At 36.5% G+C, this 17782-nt stretch overlaps 1 protein-coding gene across 3 annotated transcripts in view; it reads right to left on the bottom strand.

Moving 5' to 3' along the window:
- The window catches only part of VSTM2A (V-set and transmembrane domain containing 2A), a 29539-nt gene extending 14073 nt beyond the window's left edge, over positions 1–15466 (bottom strand). For 2 of the 3 annotated variants that reach the window (XM_052704392.1, XM_052704391.1), the window contains exons 1-4: positions 14946–15466; positions 12415–12581; positions 11429–11479; positions 6984–7320 (exon numbers count right to left, since the gene is read on the bottom strand). In XM_052704392.1, the coding sequence (XP_052560352.1) occupies positions 6984–7320; positions 11429–11479; positions 12415–12581; positions 14946–15024 (634 nt within the window). In that variant the 5' untranslated portion in view covers positions 15025–15466. The remainder of the gene's footprint in view (positions 1–6983; positions 7321–11428; positions 11480–12414; positions 12582–14945) is intronic. The other variant, XM_052704390.1, reaches the window with a different exon arrangement.
- Between the last annotated feature and the right edge of the window lie 2316 nt (positions 15467–17782).

Below are 17782 nucleotides of genomic sequence, written 5' to 3'. Positions count from 1 at the left end.
TTACATACAGAGTATATGCAGAGAAGAGTGTGTCAGAGTCAAAAGGATTTTTGAACTTAGGACATACTGCTTTAAGCTTAAGATATGTTCACAAGTATATTCCTTCTTGTAGCAACTTAAACATCTTTCAGTGCTCAGCTACTTCACGTTTCATGTGTGCAACCAAGGATATGAAGAGTACTTGATGTTTTTGAATATTTAGAGTGAGTGCAAATATAACTAGTTACTATTCCAATCACTAGATAATTACTATGTTGTTAATTTTTTTTTTTTTTTTTTTTTTTTTTTTTAATGATAGTCAAACTTCCATGAGTATCTTCCTGTTTTTAGATAAATTGCCTTCTCTGTATTGAGGGCTTTCAGTTACAAATGTTCATGTATCAGCCAGGTATAGCGAGATTCTAATTCTCTTCCTCCATATGCTTAGTGTCTGAGCCCAATATGACTTTTTTTCTTCACATTGAATGGCTCTTCACATGTATAAGTAATACACTGTCTTCAACTGTTTTTATTTCAGTGAGGTAATACTTCTATGGAAAGGGTTTGCTAAGAGAGGTGATTGCATATAGTTGATGACACATCAATGTCAGCTATTTAAATAAAGCTAGTGAGAGAAGTGAATCAATATGCAATCCTCATTGCAACATGTAAAAGATGTGGGGAGTAGGGGTTGAGTAATCTCAAGCAAACATGGGCCTTAATTTGGTTACTTGGTTTTCTTTGCAAACCACTAGCAGCATGCTTTGTGACTGCTCTTATCAGTGCTTGGCACCTTTTCCTTTCATCCTATTCCCGAAAACCATGGATATAAAATGTCTTAGGCATTTTTTTAAGGTGTGACAGAAAAATATGTAAACTGATGCATTTCTATTTATCTGTGTGAAAGGTTGATTCCACAGTAAATGCACATTTTTGGGAGTCAACTATGGTATCCCATCCTCATCACTTTACCTGCATATGGTTATGTCCCACTCACACAAAGGTGAGAAATTTGTCTGTTAATCAAAATTCTTGAACTGACTCTTGTTAGCAACCACTTTCTACTGTTTCTGATAAACATGGCTCTAGCATAAAATGTTGAGCATTTTCTTAATATACACAAATATAAGGATATTTGACATTTTTTGATATTGTTTTTAAACTGACAAAAGAGTCATTTCTGGAAGACACCATAACATTGCTGTAAAAAGTAAGTTTTATTTGAAGAAAAATATAATTGAATTCATTTTTAATCTCCTGCTTTTTTGCACTCTGTTCATCCTTTCATCTAAAATAATATTTAGTATTACTCTTCAACAATGATGTCAAATGAAGAAAAACATACTAGAAGAGTTATTTTAACATGTAAAGAAAATTAATATTCTTTGTAAATATTTCATCATGAGATATTCAATGCCTTTGTTTGTCTTTCATGGACCTGGCACATTTTAGCTATATGTTTGACATAGAGTCAACCTGATCTCCTTCTATTCATATCATTTATATAGGAGCTATTTTCTTGGAACTCACCTGAGTTCCCTCTTGTCTCTACCCATGTGACTGGATGAATCAGTTTTCTTCTTTCTGATTCCTAGATTTTAGGAATTTTTTAGGATTAGATGTTCTGAGACAGGCACCATTCTTCTAATCCTTTGTTTGCCTGATAGATAATGAAGTTCTAGAGAGTAGAACAATTCCTTTAACAGAGTGTATCTCTGTCTAAAGGCTGTGACTCACAAGCTCAAAATTATTTAACTGGAGCAGTTTAAGAAGTTAGTGCCTCCATCTCTTTACCTCCTCCCCTTACGGAAATTAAATCCCTTATAGTAGAAGTGACAGAAGCAAACCCCGTGCCACCTCTTCATCCACTTCAATTTAACAAACTAATGTTTTAGTTTATCGTTTGTCATTGTCCAGTGATTTTGTTCAATTAGGACAGCTAAGGATCTGACATCTATTTCCTCCTGCTATTCTGGTTTGGGGTAATAAATTCTGATTGGAGCAAGATGGAGATTTTGGAGTTGTAGAATTTTAAACTGTAAGAGCTAAATCAAAGGGTACAAGTAAAAGCCTTCAGTCTTTCAGTTTCTTTGATATAAATACAAAAATACTACAAAATGTTATAATCTCCACAGGCACAAAGCATTCGTTTATAATTAGTATGGATCATTAGAATGCAGCTTGAAGGACTATGCAGTATTAATTTCATCTTCTTCACATTTTAAACTTCTGATTTGCTTTTAACATTTATTTCAAGTTGTTTTAACTTTCTCATCATAGTTCTGAGGTGTGGATTCAGTCATAAATGCTAAATGTCATTATTCATTGTTATTCAAAGATTTTTCAGGTATAAAGTGATCACTGATCAGTGTATTTAGTATACTTGTGAAGAATTAAACTAAACACAAAACAAGTATTTGAGATGTTATTTTTGACAGGCATGATGTTCTGTAACTATATTTTCAAACAGAATTATAGTATATAAATCAGTATTATTCTAATTAAGAGTTTTTAACCATCTAGATGTCTAGCTCACTCTGAGATTTACTACTAGTTTGTGGCTTTCTTTCCAATTTATTCTGGTTCTTGGCCTTTTATCTCTTAGTTGCACAGGAGGAAGTAGAGAAGATGGATACACCATAGCACTAAAGTCATGTTTCATAGGAGTTTTCCTCCTCTTTCTCTTCCTCATTTAGATATAGTCTATAAACAAAGGGCTAGGAATGTTGGCTGTGACTGATATTTTACCACTTCTACTCTTTTTATAACATTAGGCAATTTTGTTCCAAGAAAACAGGATCTGTCATTAGATAGGGGAACAAACTTCACTAAGGTGGATCTGGCTGAACACCCACACAGACAGGATAGTGAATTGCACTGCCAAAAACATGACAACAATTCCCTTAAGGTACTGGATAAGTTACAATACAGGGTTCGGGGCAGAGACTTATCTTCATAAGGCCAGGAATCTTCATCGGCTGCTCTTCAAAAGGCATCCAGGTTTATCATCAGAAGTGCAGGATTAATTAATTATTACTGTGGCTATAAAGAACATTATGTATCTAGAATATTTTTAAAGCTCACAAACTGTTTAATCAGACTGAAAATTCTTATAGAGAATAAGATAATACTGAGTGCTGAGTTTTTTAGCTAGTCTGGGTTTCAATGGTTTCAAAGAAAAAGACTGGAAAAAAAAGTTGACCAAAGTTAAGGAAAAAATAAAAAAGGCAACCATCAAGCACTTCCTCTTCTTGAATCTTTATGAGTTGAGAAACCACTGTTTTCATGTATTTTCATACAATTCACTGCACTCTCAGACAGCTATCTTGAACTTCTTTAGGTAGTAGAAGCTGTATAAAGTGTGAATTCTTCTCACTTTTGAATTTCTTGAATTTACTCTCACTTTATGAGTGGGGGAGAACTCATCCTTATTCTTACAATTGACCCAATTTATTTCTAAATGAAAGCTGTTCTTTTGGCTTAAGAAAAGTACCCATTCAAACAAGCAGAAAATCCTAGCCATTATTTTAAAATATAAATAATGCAATAGATATTCATAATGAAGTAGTGCATCATACGAAGTTTCCTGCTTCCCATTTGAAAAAAAAGCAAAAATGTTCCTTCACTTTGCTGTGTATGTGTCAAGTAATAAATGAACTGTGTTCTGAAGCAAGGAAATCCCATCACTTATTTCAAGAACAGGTCCTGTCACATATGCTGCAATCTCCGATGACCCAGTGCAAGCTGCCTGATTGCATAGCAGTGAAAAGCAATTTGAGTTAACAGACAAACAACTCATAAACAGCCTCTTTTTTCCTTCCTTTTTCCTTTCTTTTTTATTCTCTCTCTCTTTATTAACCATGTAGTGAATCTGCAATTTTTTATGTAGTTAATTTCCAAAGAAAATAATATCATACATGCAGTACAGAACGACTTTGAAGTTGTTCTGCTACTTGGGCACTTGGGATACTCCTATGGAATCCCCCACCAATTTTGTTTAAAAGGTAATGTGAGTCTGAAAGGTAAATTTTTAAATATCTAAAAGAAAGGAAGAGATGTGAGTAAGTAGCAATGGCAGGTGAATTGACAAATATATTGGTAACTACTAAGAAAAAATAGGAAAGATCTGAGCTTTGGATTAGTTTTTTCATGTTTCATTATAAATACCAATACTTTATAGAGGAATACATTTTAAAGGGGAGATACCACATATTTAAAGTCAGAATTCATTACTATCTTAAAAAATATTGGCATAACTAAGGATGTAAATAATCTCTCTTATTTCAGAGAGAGTATGTTTGAAGCAAAGTATAATCAGTACTGTCTGGCATGGGCATATGGTGGTGAACAACTGCTAAAAGTTTTTACAGCAGAAAATGAACACAAAGTTTAACAATAATAAACATTTTTTCCACTCATGTAACATTTTTCTGAGCAGCACAAAACGCTGAATGAATTTCAAAATGCATAGCCTCTCATAGTTATTCTTACAGATATTTCTGAGTAAAAGGGAAGAATGGCAGAAAATCTGCTCAGATGGGAAATGCTAATATTCAAAATGATAGTGATTATCAGCTGCTTTTCTGGAGCTATCTATAAATATTTATTGCTATAAAAAATCTAGAATTCTGCAGTGCTTTTCAGAATGGAAGGAGTTAAGTACAGTGCTATCTATCACAAATAAATTCAAAATATTTGTATGATCAAAGCCAGTCTTTCCTGAATTAGTCACTGAGTTCTTAAGAAATAGTTTAATATTTTTTTCCCAGTATTTTCAGTGTCATATTTCCCCCTGCTGTTTAAGGTGTTTTTTTTCTTTGTTTGTTTTCTTGCTTTTTGTTTGAGATAGTCTGTGAACATGGCAATAAAATTTACTGCTTGCCAATAAATACCTACTAGCTCTCTAACACTGGACAATATTTAATACAATTACCTACAATTAGGAGTGCTTTAAACAGTATCACTGAAGTCAATGTATTAGTTAAAATTAATAAACACATCTCAGTCAGCCATTAAGTTTTTCAAACACAAACATCTGGCTAATAATGATAAATTTCAATTTAATCTTATTTCTGTGTGGTATGTTGGATGGATGTATTGCTTACATGAAATGTAATCATACAATTATTTTATGCTTAAATGTACGGTTAGCATGATGCTGAAGAAGAGTTTCTCATTTGATGGTATAAGGATGGTATAAAGAAAGACTATTCCTTCCTAACTTTGTCATCTCCTTTTTGTTATTCTGAAGTCTCACAACTGAAATCTTGCCTTCCTCAGTCTTGAAATTCCATAGAATTAAGTCTCCCACTGCCTTGTGCTTTTTGGATATTTCTATCTGCATAGAGTAACTGTGAAATGCAGAGAAATGTAGAATGCACCATGGATGGAAAATCAGGACTACATATAATCAAGAAAAGTAAACTGAATTTCTATTCTCAAAAGTTAAGCTGACATTCATCAAAAGTATCACCAGTAATTACTGCGTAGTGAGTGACCATTATATTGAAATTATGCCAAATACCGATTCCTGGTCTACCCTTTGTTTCTTCAGTAAATGAATTAAGAAGTTAGTTGTATTTTAATATGTTTAATTTTTGAATTACGTATGATTGGGATTGGCAGTACAAGATCCACAGAAACCTATGTTCAAGGAAAAGGTAACAGAGAAATTTTTTGTCAGGTTTTTACCAGGAACTTTCCAGAAAATACCTTACTAGCTTTCAAGCAACAAATGCCCGCTGATTATGCAATATATTTGTTGTGCTAAAAGCATAAACAACATTACATATACAACTATATATCTGAAATGATTTAATGGATTAACCGTTTTGAACACACTTTGGCCCCAGAATGGTGTAATCTATAGCAATACAATTCATAAACTTGTGACTGCTTTAATCAATTTCACACAGAGTTAAACAGAAACTAGATTTTTCATTTTATGGACAAGTCTGGTACTGGAAATGCATGAGTCCAGTGGAAAATAAGCATGATATATATTTATATGAAAGTGGTAGTAGAATGATGATTTTCTATCAGTTGAAACATTTCTTTGTTTCTAAACGCTAATAATTTTTTTTTTTTTTTAAGAGATAAAAATTAAAGTGGCTCAATTTCATGGAAAGGGGAATAAAGGTAAGTTTTCAATCAATCAGTAAATAAAAATATACAATAAATGTATATGTGCATCACCTTTTTTAATAATAATCAGATTGCTCCCCTCTGTAAATGAAATATATTTTCCTCATTGAAACGTTTTTTTTAAGACTATGTCTGTGAGATGAAATTGATTTCATAACAGATGTGCTATGAAATTTGTTATATTCCTAGTTTTGATGTTAATAACATATAATTTGCTAGCACTAAAATGATACAATAATACAAATGAAATTAGCTTAATTATGTATTTTAAGCTAGGCTGTGATCTCCTTGTTAAACTGGGCCCTCAGTGTAAATAGAAGTAACCCAGAAACCTTAAAATTTGCATAGATTGATCTATAGAAAAACTTTGATAATTTATGATGTCTAAAACCTGCTCATATTTAGAAGTTTAGATCATTTTGAAAATAGGACTGATAAATTACACCAAAAGTTAGAGAATTAAAAGTTAAGTGACTGGTCCATGTTATGCTAGGAAGAAACGTGTTTTATTTCATTTATAGCAAATAGTCATCTTAAAATGAGATGAACTGCTCATTGACATGCTTCTCTCTCCATTCACAATAGGAAAAACTAAGCTTTGATTAGAGATCTAAAATTAGACGAATGAAGCTGGTATGGATGAACTCCAAAAATAGGAATTTGGGTTTCTAGAGTTTTCTTCACAGAAGCTGATTTTTCAGCTTTTGGGAACTAAGGAGAAAGTAGGAGAGACAGGGCTGGAAAGATGGAGGAATAAAAGAGCACCAGGCTTCTACCCACAACTGGTTACCTTGTTGAGTTAGTTTCCTTTTACATGCTGGTAAGCAATCAAATGAAATGCTGAAAATGCTTTACCATACCTGATTGTGGACTTTGTTTGGGGATTTTGGCTGCTGCTTCAGGGCTGGAGGTGGCACGCACACGTTGATTGGCAGGATTATGGATGCTACTTGGAATAGCTGCTGAGATGTTTTTGCGAGGTTTCATGTCTTGCAGCCACATTGGAGATGCCTCAAAGGCCTGCATTCGCCGAGAGTGGCTGTTAGCATTGACCTTGAGATATGCTTGGGCCTTGTATTCCTGAAGGTCTCCATAGTTGGCATCAGTCACCCTGCACTCATACAAGCCTTCATCTTTTTTCCTTACTTTTGAAATCTGCAGCTTGTGGGAGATGTCATTCCCTTGTACTTTCACTGTCTACAGATTTTCAAGGAAAACAAAACAAAACAGGAAAACATGGCATCAGTTATTATTTTTTCACTAGGAAGACTATACTGATATAGAGACTGTCCAGAGAAGATCATATGCCAAGTTAATCAGTGGTGTAATTGTGCTTACTGCAGGGAAGCTACATCAAAGATGAGTTTGATTATTTATATCTAGAAGGCTGTCTGACATCTCCTTTTCCAAACTGTTTAGATGGTTTACACTGAAATGTTAACTGGACTCGGACAAACAACTAAAAATACCATATTCATTCCAATTAATTTCTTCAGATCATAAGCATTCTTAATGAGCTTTCTCACATAAAATCTGCGTATTTTGTTGGCTAAACCTTTTCAGTTAGTTGGCTGTATTGAATAATTCAGCTTTTAAACTACTGCATTTCCAATTTTGTTGGAGATATTTGCCAATATTTAAAGCTATTTAAACTTCTTTAATAACTATTAATTAGATTAGCTTGTAGTACTCATTTCATTGAGACTGCACTTTTGGAATTCAATTTACCTCTTTGGTGTGTCCAAACCTTTGGTCTTTAATAACCATAACAAGAAATCTTGTGTCAGGTAGTTTCCTTTGTCTCATTTTTTTAACTTGTATACTTACTAGAAGTCATATATCATTTCCGTTATTTAACAATAGAAAGGAGCATGTATTCAAGATCATGTTAAAAGAAGCTAAAATCAGAATTCTGATTTATCTTTAATTGTTTCTAATATCTGAAGTTAATATAACAAATTTTTGTCCCAAGTAATTAAAGAATGCCTCAAAAAACTATGCATCCAGGAATGTCTGATAGATATTAAGATGCATTAAGAAAGGTAACACAGGTTCTTTTCTGTATGTTCATCACCTCAGAGAATTTATTTAATTAACTGGCTCTTCTGTCTGGATTAATATCTATTAACCCACTGGAAGCCAGTTAAGAGAGATTCAGTGGGAACAAGCACCACTTTAATACCACACTCATAAAAACATGCATCCACGTCTTATTTCAATAATATCAATAACAGGCAGTGGGGAAAATTCAAGGTAATGAATATGTAACAGATAACAGAAATGGGCAACCGTTAGATTAAAACTAGACGTGTTATTGAAGATTATTCAACATATTGCTTCTGATAACTTGGTTTACCATAGTCACTAATGTTGGCAACATACTTATTCTGCCTGCTTGACAAACAGAAGATGAATACTTATGAATACATTATAGCTTTAAGACCCTGAATGGTCTTTATAACTGCAAGCTGGAAACTGTGGTGTTTTCAGGTCTGAATTTATAATTGACTGAGTTGAACATATGGACTGCATTCTTTCAAGCATAACATATGCAACATTAATTACACATGTAGGTCTCCTCAAAAACAATGCCTCCAAAATACTTCCAAGGAAACAACAACAACCACAAAAAACACAATAAACTATTTCATGGAGGGTATTTTCATCTACAAAACACTGTTTTTCAACGTAATCACCACCATTAGCTATGCACATTCATCAGCCATGAACAAAAGTCTGCATGATGTGTTCATAAAAATTGGCATGAGCATAGGTGGCCCACTAATTCACAGCTATTATGACAGTATTGTTGCCAGGAAATATTGCCCATGCAATCCATTTTTCATCAAAATGAACAGATGGAAGTCAAAAGGCACTAAATCCAGACTACATAGTGAGTGGGGTAGAATAGTCCAGCCAAAATTGGCAAACTGCTCCATGGTCTTCCAACTGTTATGAGGCCTAAAATTGTCACATTTCAAGAGAAAGGTTGTCTTCTCCTCTGGTCTGACTCTGGAAGTTTGAGCATTCAGCTTGGTAAGCTTGGTTTCTCTGAGTTCCAGGAAATCCAGAAGGATCACTCTTTTCCTATCCCAAAAAACAGCGCACATCACTTAACTCACCTAAGGGCTGAAACCTGAAACTTTTATTTGGTGAATTCACATATCACCACTCCATGGACTACTGTTTTGACTCCAGCGTGCAGTGGTGATACTACATCTCTAACCAGTAAGGATGTGATCCAGGAAACTGTCACCTTCAATCTCATATTAATTCAATAGGTCCTGACAAACTTGCATATGATGTTCTTTCTGTTCCTGTATGAATTCTGATGGGACCCACTGATGGTGTAAACTTTGTGATATTCTGCTGTTGCACCATCATTTCCAATGCACTGCAGCTAATATTTCCTGGTCATAATCTGCTGATCTGCAAAGATGAGCTGATTAAGACTGTCTTCATTTTGTGGTGTGAGAGGAGTGCATGCCCATCTGAAACATGGTTTGTCTTTTACATCACTGTTGCCACTGATGAAATACATAACCCACCACCTCACTGCGTTCACATCCATTGTTTGATCTCCATAAATGGTCAGCAAGTGTCAATGAATGGCAATGATGTTATGGGCCAACATAATAAAAGAAAAGGCATTACTTTCGGAGCACCCCTGGTAGAAAGTGCCGGATAGTTATTTCAGTCATACCCAATAACAATGCATCTCTACTGAACAGCTCATATTTGGCTAAAAGATTAAAAAAATTCATATAAGCTACATGAACGAAAATCTGGAGGTCATAATCCTCCACTATTAGACTCCACGCAATATCTACAAAGTTAACAGTAAAGCACAAACAAAAAATAGAATAAGTTTTTGGGTTTGTGTTTGAAATTTAGAAATTATCTCACTTAAAACTATCAAAAGTGGCGTACTTCAGTACCGTTTAAAAAATCAGTACATAGATTTTACTGTCTCTTTTAAGAATTAATGTACTTGAAAATTTACTTTCCTCTTCATGAAGATATTTTCCTTCATGGGTAGTATTTTTATGCCATCAAGAAAAAAAAAGTCTACATTTGCCAAGTGTATTTTGTCTGTCACCCTAATGTATTATGCAAGCTTAAACAAAAACATTGTATAAATACCCCATCCTAAATTATTACCATACATACTAAAAGAGAGATTTAACTTGAAAGATGGTAAAGCTTTACCAGCTATACTGTGTTACAGACCTTCTTGATTACTATGCAGATTTTGAATACATTGGCTACGATACGGAATAAATCGGCTGCTAGCACGAAGTCTAGGAAAATAGTATCCAAAGGCTGCATGTAGACCTTGTTTGTAATTTGGTCTACAAATGTAGCTGAAGATACGATCCATGACACAAATATTGATTGTGGTGAGAAATATCATAGAAAATTTAAGTAACGTTAGAATATGTATAGCATATATGCATATATGTGTGTATTCAATTTTACAAATGCCCTTCAGTTATATCTAGATGCACTTAGACTTGATGTAGTTACTAGGCTGTCTGTTCATGGGCATGGAAGAGGAGAAAAACGAAGGATTTAATGGAAATTATCTGACTGTATCTGTTGCAAGTTTTACTGGAATTAGAACCTTGACTACATTCCTTAAGAGACTGTGCCTGAGAAAGGGAAAAATCCTTTGGGCTTCAAAGAAGTATTCTTGTTTCAGTATTTACTAAGTATTTGTGTCTTTTCACTGCAGTGAGCATGACCCCACCACAGTACTTATCTTGGGTTGCCACATGAAGATTTTGAACTCTTCTAAGGTCAAGGAGCCAATTTTGTGACTTGGGAAATGGGTATGCTGAGGAAGGCCCTTGTATCTGTGTCCGGACAAGGGTTGCAGCTAAGTTGATTATAATTTTGTTGACATATTTTGGTTTAATATCAAAACAGTAAATAGTGTCAGTACCCCTCTTTCCTCAAAAAGATATTCATTTGCAAGACCTCTCTCTCAGCAGGCTTTACTCCCAGTGGGGAGGTGTTGCCCTCAGAGTGAGTGAGCCCCAAAAACAGCTTAGGAGTGCTAAATCAAACTCAAGAGTATCCAGAGATAAATGCAATCAAGAAACAGCACGATGGGCAAAGGCTGTCTGCCTCACGTAGTGGAAACAGGTTCTACCAAAGCTCTACCGCTAGGGCTTCTCCTGCAGGCACCTTCATACCCAAGGTTCCCCAGGGGAGCAGACTCCCTAACGCTTGCCGGCAGCGCCCAACTCGGCTCTGAGTTAGGAAGCAGTCGCCCGAACAACGGGCTGGGGGCACCACTTACGCTTATCTTCGTGCCGTCGCTCTCCAGGTCCCGTTCGGGCAGGAGCTCCACCTGCAGAGAAAGGAGCGTCGCCGTAGGTCTCCGGCCCCCGCACCACCGCGGCCGCCCCGCTCCCCGCCGTGGAGCTGCCGTGTAGTAAGGCAGCGGCGCAGCGCGTCTGCCACCTGCGGGCCGCAGCGGGCAGAGCCCGATCTCCACCTCCGCAGAGGCTGAGATCCACCAGCCGCCACCCTCCCGCGTCGTGGCGTCGTCGTTCAGGGTCGGCTGAAGCCCTGAGCGATGTGGAGATGGCAGTAGGGAGGGTCCCCCAGGGGATGGTGTTTGGACAAGGCTCCTTTCTGTCCCTCTCGGAGGGATGAAATTGCAATGTTGTATGGATTTTTTGCTTGTATGGGGCATTATATGGCTTTCACTCACTCTACCCTCTAAAGAAAAAAAAAAAAAAAAAAAAAAAAAAAGAAGAAAAAAGAATGTGCCCTTCTACAGTTCTGCTGCACTAGCTGTAAATTGGAGAGCCATGTAGAAGTTTGCTATTTGGGAAATAAAAAATTCTTACAAGAGGCAGACTCTGAACAACTGCCCTTCCGAAGGGAATCTAGAGGGAAGAAAATAAAATAAAATAAAATAAAATAAAATAAAATAAAATAAAATAAAATAAAATAAAATAAGAAGAGAACAAAAAAATAATAAGGAAAAACAAAAAACAAAAAACAAAAAACAAAACAAAACAGAGTTTGGAAATCCATGTGGTTTCATGAATGTCCCTAGCTGCATACTTAGAGTGGCAGGCACCAAAGATGCCATCACTTGAGATGGGCATTTTTCTCTGCAGGTTCCTGCACTGTTTATTTCACGAATTGAAATTAAGTGCCTGAGAAGACATGGAACCTCCCTCTGCTTCCTCCACCTTTCTGTCCCTCCATTCTATCCATTCTTGTGATGTTCTTCCCAGGTGGTTTAGGGACCCCATGACAGAGGATCAATACCTGAGTTCCTGTCACCTCAGCTCCAGCCTCTTGGTCCTCAGCAGCCCGCAGAAACCACCACTGGATTTCAAGGTACACCGAAGTGGAGCCACTTTGGAAAGCACAAGACATCTCCACATTCTGCCCTTCAGTTGCCGTGACATTTCGGGGAAATTCAGTGAATTTTGCTGTAAAACAAATGCGTAGTGCATTGAGATTCTGCCATCTGCACACTGTTTATTCTCTCGTTTTATCTTGAGATTCTTCTCCCTTTCTCTATTAATTTCTCCATTTTCCCATCCTCTTTCCCTCTCTATTCTGTTTTTCCAGTTTCCCCACACATCATCTCCCCCCACCCTTCTAAAACTCAAGTAAGTCTTTTCTCCCTCATGTACAAATCCATCTTCCTAGCAGTCTAAGTTCTGCTCAAGGGAAATGTTACAGACCTCACTGCTTGCTCGCATGGGCTAGTAAAGTTTCATTTAATTAGGTCCAAATACCTTTGGGCAGAATGCAGTATTTCACCAGAATCACTGAGGTATTTTGTTCAAAACCAATTTGGAAGCGGAAAAAAAAACCCACAAGAGGTTGATTTATTGTGTTTCAGAAGGCTGAACTAGAAATGTGTAAACTGTTAAAGCTTCTGTGGCTGCCAGGAGCAACTGTTGAAACAGGTTCTCTTCTGAGGGGTGGGTTATGACCACTTGCTGAAGTGCACACTTTGAAGGTTTTACCTGAGTTATTTACTCTTTCTGAGAAACTCTGCTTTGTAATCAAACCAAGAGAAATACATGTTTTAATTCTCACTATGGGCATGCACATTATAGAACTAACCTTCATCTTTGTCCATCTCTACATACCACTGCTAGGTTTAAAAACTAATCCTGATCAACATAGTCCAGTATTTCTTTTAGCCTCAGTTTTGACTTCCTTCTCATTGTTTGACATAATTCGCTTTAAAATTGTGCATCATGATGAAACGTGATGGTCAAGCAAGGGGGATATTGCAGTCAAACAGTGTGGTGAAGAAAATGTGTATTTCAAGAACAGAAAATTTTGTAAAGAGTCTGCTGTGTTGCTTTCTGTTATGGATTGTTACAAATTGACTAGAGTAAATTATGAAGTGAAGGAAATATTACTCGTGCCTCCTCCCCTCTTGCTGTCTCTTTATCCGGTCTTCCTAGCTAATCTGGAATTGATGGGTTAATTTAGAAATATGTTTAAACAGCTTTACTTCCCCCACCACCACACAAACACATACATACTCATGGTTGTCAACAACAACTCATCAGCAAAACTACTAGCTATTATTTTACCTTGTCCCTTCTTGTGCTGCCCACACACCCCCAAACACAGACACACACAGCACACACAGGCACAACACACACACACACAAGATCCACAGTCAGCGTTTGCTAGTCACCTGCTGAAACAGGCAAAAGGACTTTTCATTTTGCATCTTCGGGGCTTGCAAGTTCGCTTTTTTCTTTTTCTTTTTGCCTGCTTCCCCCTTCTGGTCAACGCGTGTGAGCGGTGAGGGGAGGTGAAGGGGAATGCTACCCCTGCTCTCCACTACTGCATCGCCGGGGCCAACCTGGCGCGGGTCGCCAACCCCCCCGGAGCCGGCTGCGGAGAGCGGCGGGCAGGGGGCGGTGGGCAGTCAACGAACGGGCAGCGTGGGGGCGGCCCCGGGAGAACTGTCCATGGTGCTGACAGCGGCTCCGCAACGCTCGCGATCCCAAACAACCCGCGCCCGCTGCGCCGGGGCTGCTTGAAATGCAAGGCGCGCCATACAGCGAGGAGGGAGGAAGACGAAGGGAGTGTGTGTGTGTGTGTGTGTGTGCGTGTGTATGTGTGTGTGTGTGTGGGGGTGGGGTGGGGTGGAGAGGGGGGATGGAGAGAGAAAGGGGAGGCAGGAGGAGATCTTAAAGGAAGTCGATTTTGTCTTTCTCTTTTTGTTTTTGTTTTGTTGGTTTTTTGTTTTTTTTCTTTCAGAAATACACATAGTCACCAAATGGAAATGAAGGTCTGACACTGAGAATCACAGTATAATGGGAGAAGAAAGAGGACGTAATACGAAAGAAGATTGCAATATTTTCAGGGAGGCAGTAGATTTAACTATCCGGTACTTGATCTGAATGCAATAATTATGCATGCATGGTTGTGTGTTCATTTTATCCAGACATGTATATGCAAAAACATGCAAAATGAAAACACCATTCACCAGCACTCCTTAACTCCTTTGTAAGGTGCTTCTTATTTCCTTCTTCCCAATCAAATAAAAGAAGACTGTTTTATTCTCACTTTGGGGAAACTTTTTCTTCTTTCCCTATTTACAAGCTTTTTTTTTTTTTTTTTTTTTTTTTTTTAAGATAAATTTGATCCTGATGTTTGGTGTCTTCATCTTCTACGTATCGTGTTTGTTTTCCCTGTTTTGTTTTTTTTTTTTTTTTTTTTTTTTTTTAATCCTCTTCTTCCTCCCTCCCCATTACTGTCCCCACTATGCTTTAGCATGGAAACACACACATGTATTTGACAATAAATGATCTTACCTTGAGTAGACAGTCCTTGCTGGATATACATAACTGAAAAAAAAATGAATCCAACATAAGCTAGAAAGATCCCCATCATTCCAAGACGAAGAAGAAGTCACATCAGGGTAACAAAAGCCAAAAGTGCCCTCAAAAAAGGAAGATTTTCTATCTGAGTGTATTTATGTATCTCTAAATGAATAGAAGGAGATTTTAAAAATGTTACAAAAAGGCTCTGTATTGTAGCCCTAGCTGCGACACCAGCAGCATTCTGCTACTCAGTGGAGTCTTTTTCTTTGGGAAGAGAGAGTGTTGCAATACAGTGAGGTTTAGATGAGCTGTCTCAGGCACTGTGTTGCTTGAAGTCCAGATTCAGACTATTAAAAAAAAAAAAAAAAAAAAAAAAGTACACGTTGAAAAGTGGGTAACAGCTGCCTTCCGTGCCTCTTTTTGGCTACCTGGCAGCTTCATCCAACGTCAGCTCCTGCTGCTCAGGGTGGTGTGATGACTATCCTCCCTACACACTGATCTAGCTTGAGAAGAGGAGAGTAGGGAAAGAAGGGGGGGGGGGGGGGGGGGGGGGGAGGGGAGAAGTCTACTGTGCTTGTATTGCTTCAACTTTTCCCTCTAATGGCTGCAATGATGCCTTTAACCCTTCCCTCTCTCTCTGCTCTGTACACATCTCTACCTGTTCTGATGGCTGCTGGCTGAAGTGCTGGTGTAATGCTTTTTTTCTTTTCTTTTCTTTTCTTTTTTTTTTTTTTAATCACAGTCTACAGCTTCTGACTGTAGAGAGAGCAGGGAGCCTCTATCGTACTGATATAATCTTCAGTCTTTTATTCCAAAACACTCAGTGGCTAAGAGGGCAATGCAGTGGTTTGATTTTTGGTGAGTTAAGCTGTTTCTGTTTTCTCATTTATCTCTTTCTCTTACAGTATGAGAAGAAAATAGTTATTCAGTTATCTTACTGCACTTGCTGTTGCCTGCTCCAAATTACTATGCTCTAGCATATTATATTAAAATATTGCTTTTTTTCAATGAGACATCAAGAAGATGGTACTAAGAATATGCTTAGTACGTATTTATATAGATTTCTGTGAAAAAAATATTGAAGCAGGTAAAAATTGATTTTGATATTCTATAGATTACTCACAGTAATATGTATATTTGCAGTAAAGCAGATCTTTACAATGTATTAAAGAATCTTTCTCTTCCAATGAATATTTCCATCTCTCATTCCTATTATATACTGATGTATACTAATACTATTTAGACAATACACCAACTTTGACTGTATTAGGTGTTCGAAACAACCTGAAAAACATCTGTGATGAGGGAAGTTCTCTGACTAAAATTATAATATTTTTTATGGTGAAAAGCCATCTAGAAAGTGCTTATTGCACTAAGCTCGCAAATTCCTTCACAAGGCAGAGACCAAGATGAATGTGAAAAGAATGCATGTTAATAATTTAGACTGCCAGACACTTTATTTTAACTGTTAATCATAAGGAGGGGGGGAGGGGAGGGAGAAGAAGAAAAAAGAGAGAACCAAATTAAAAATAATTTCATCCACATGGGCAGTATGTTTTTTCTATTGGATGAAGAACTGGGCAGGTTCTGTCATTTCTGGCAATGGGAGTGCATTGGTTCCACAATGCTATGAGATGCAACTTTTTTCTTACTTACTGCAACCTTCCAGATGATTGCATGCAAGCATGATGTTTGACATAGCTACAGATAACTCTTTTACCTAATTAATGCTGTCTGAATGGAAAAAGAATCCTTCTGTCTGCATTTTAACATTTATTTGTTTTATAATGTTGTGGTTTCCATTGTTCTCATCATTATTTATAGGAAAAAAAGACATTTTCCCTTGGTAATGGTCTATTCCATAGATGTCATACCATAATCATAGCAATATTTCTGAGTTAGAAATGACTACAATAAATTAAGTATGATTAAAATGATTAAAACGATCTCTTGAATATAAAAACAATTATGCTGCATTAGAGGTTCTCTATTACCACAGTTCTAATTACTTTAAAGGAGATCATGATGGATGTATTCATAACCAAAGAAAACCTCCAAAAGAAAAGTATAAGTATTTAAGGGAGCTAAATTATTGGAAGTAGCCAATGACTTTGAGCTATTCAATTATAAAGTAAACACCAATGAGGTCTTTACAAGTTCTGATGGTGAATGTTTCAATAATTTTTATAAAAGAAATCAGATCCTTTTCAGATGGGTAAACAAAATTCTAAGTCATCCTTAAAATTGAAGTCTGATTATAGGATTCAGTTCAAACCCATGTACGTCATCAGTAATCAGTTGAAATTACTAATTAGAGACATATTATAAGCAGCCATGTTAAATGTAAATTAGACAAGAGGAAAGAAACTCTAAGAAGCATCACCTGGTTTAGAAGGAAAGAAGAAAATAAAAATAGATCCCTTTTTCTTTTTTTGCATATTTGTTATTTCAAATTGAAGCATTTGATAGGTAAATTAAATGTTAACAATTTGATATTTAGAAAAATATAGTCCTCCAAAATTCCTTGTAATTGGAAACTAACTGAATCTTAAAATAATGTCACAACGAGTTACAAAATAATAAATACAGTTAATAACATATGAATACAGATTTTGTATTTGTTAGAAGATTTATTTAATGGACAGAATTCTAAAACTTGGGTAAGTGATAATTATTTCTGCTTTATTTATTCTCTGCATCAGTCAATATACTTCTCTCAAATATTAAAACCAGAGTTATAGAAAAGATCCACCTTGTGCTATCAATGTTAAATTTCACACTGATGAATGTGTTTTGTCCATTATCAAGCACATTGAATGAATCTGAGC

This window comes from Tympanuchus pallidicinctus, unplaced genomic scaffold (genome assembly GCF_026119805.1).
Source record: "Tympanuchus pallidicinctus isolate F22 unplaced genomic scaffold, pur_lepc_1.0 scaffold5, whole genome shotgun sequence".
Lineage (NCBI taxonomy): Eukaryota > Metazoa > Chordata > Aves > Galliformes > Phasianidae > Tympanuchus > Tympanuchus pallidicinctus.
Note: the sequence above shows the minus strand (reverse complement) of the source record. Positions and strands in the feature narration are given on the sequence as shown.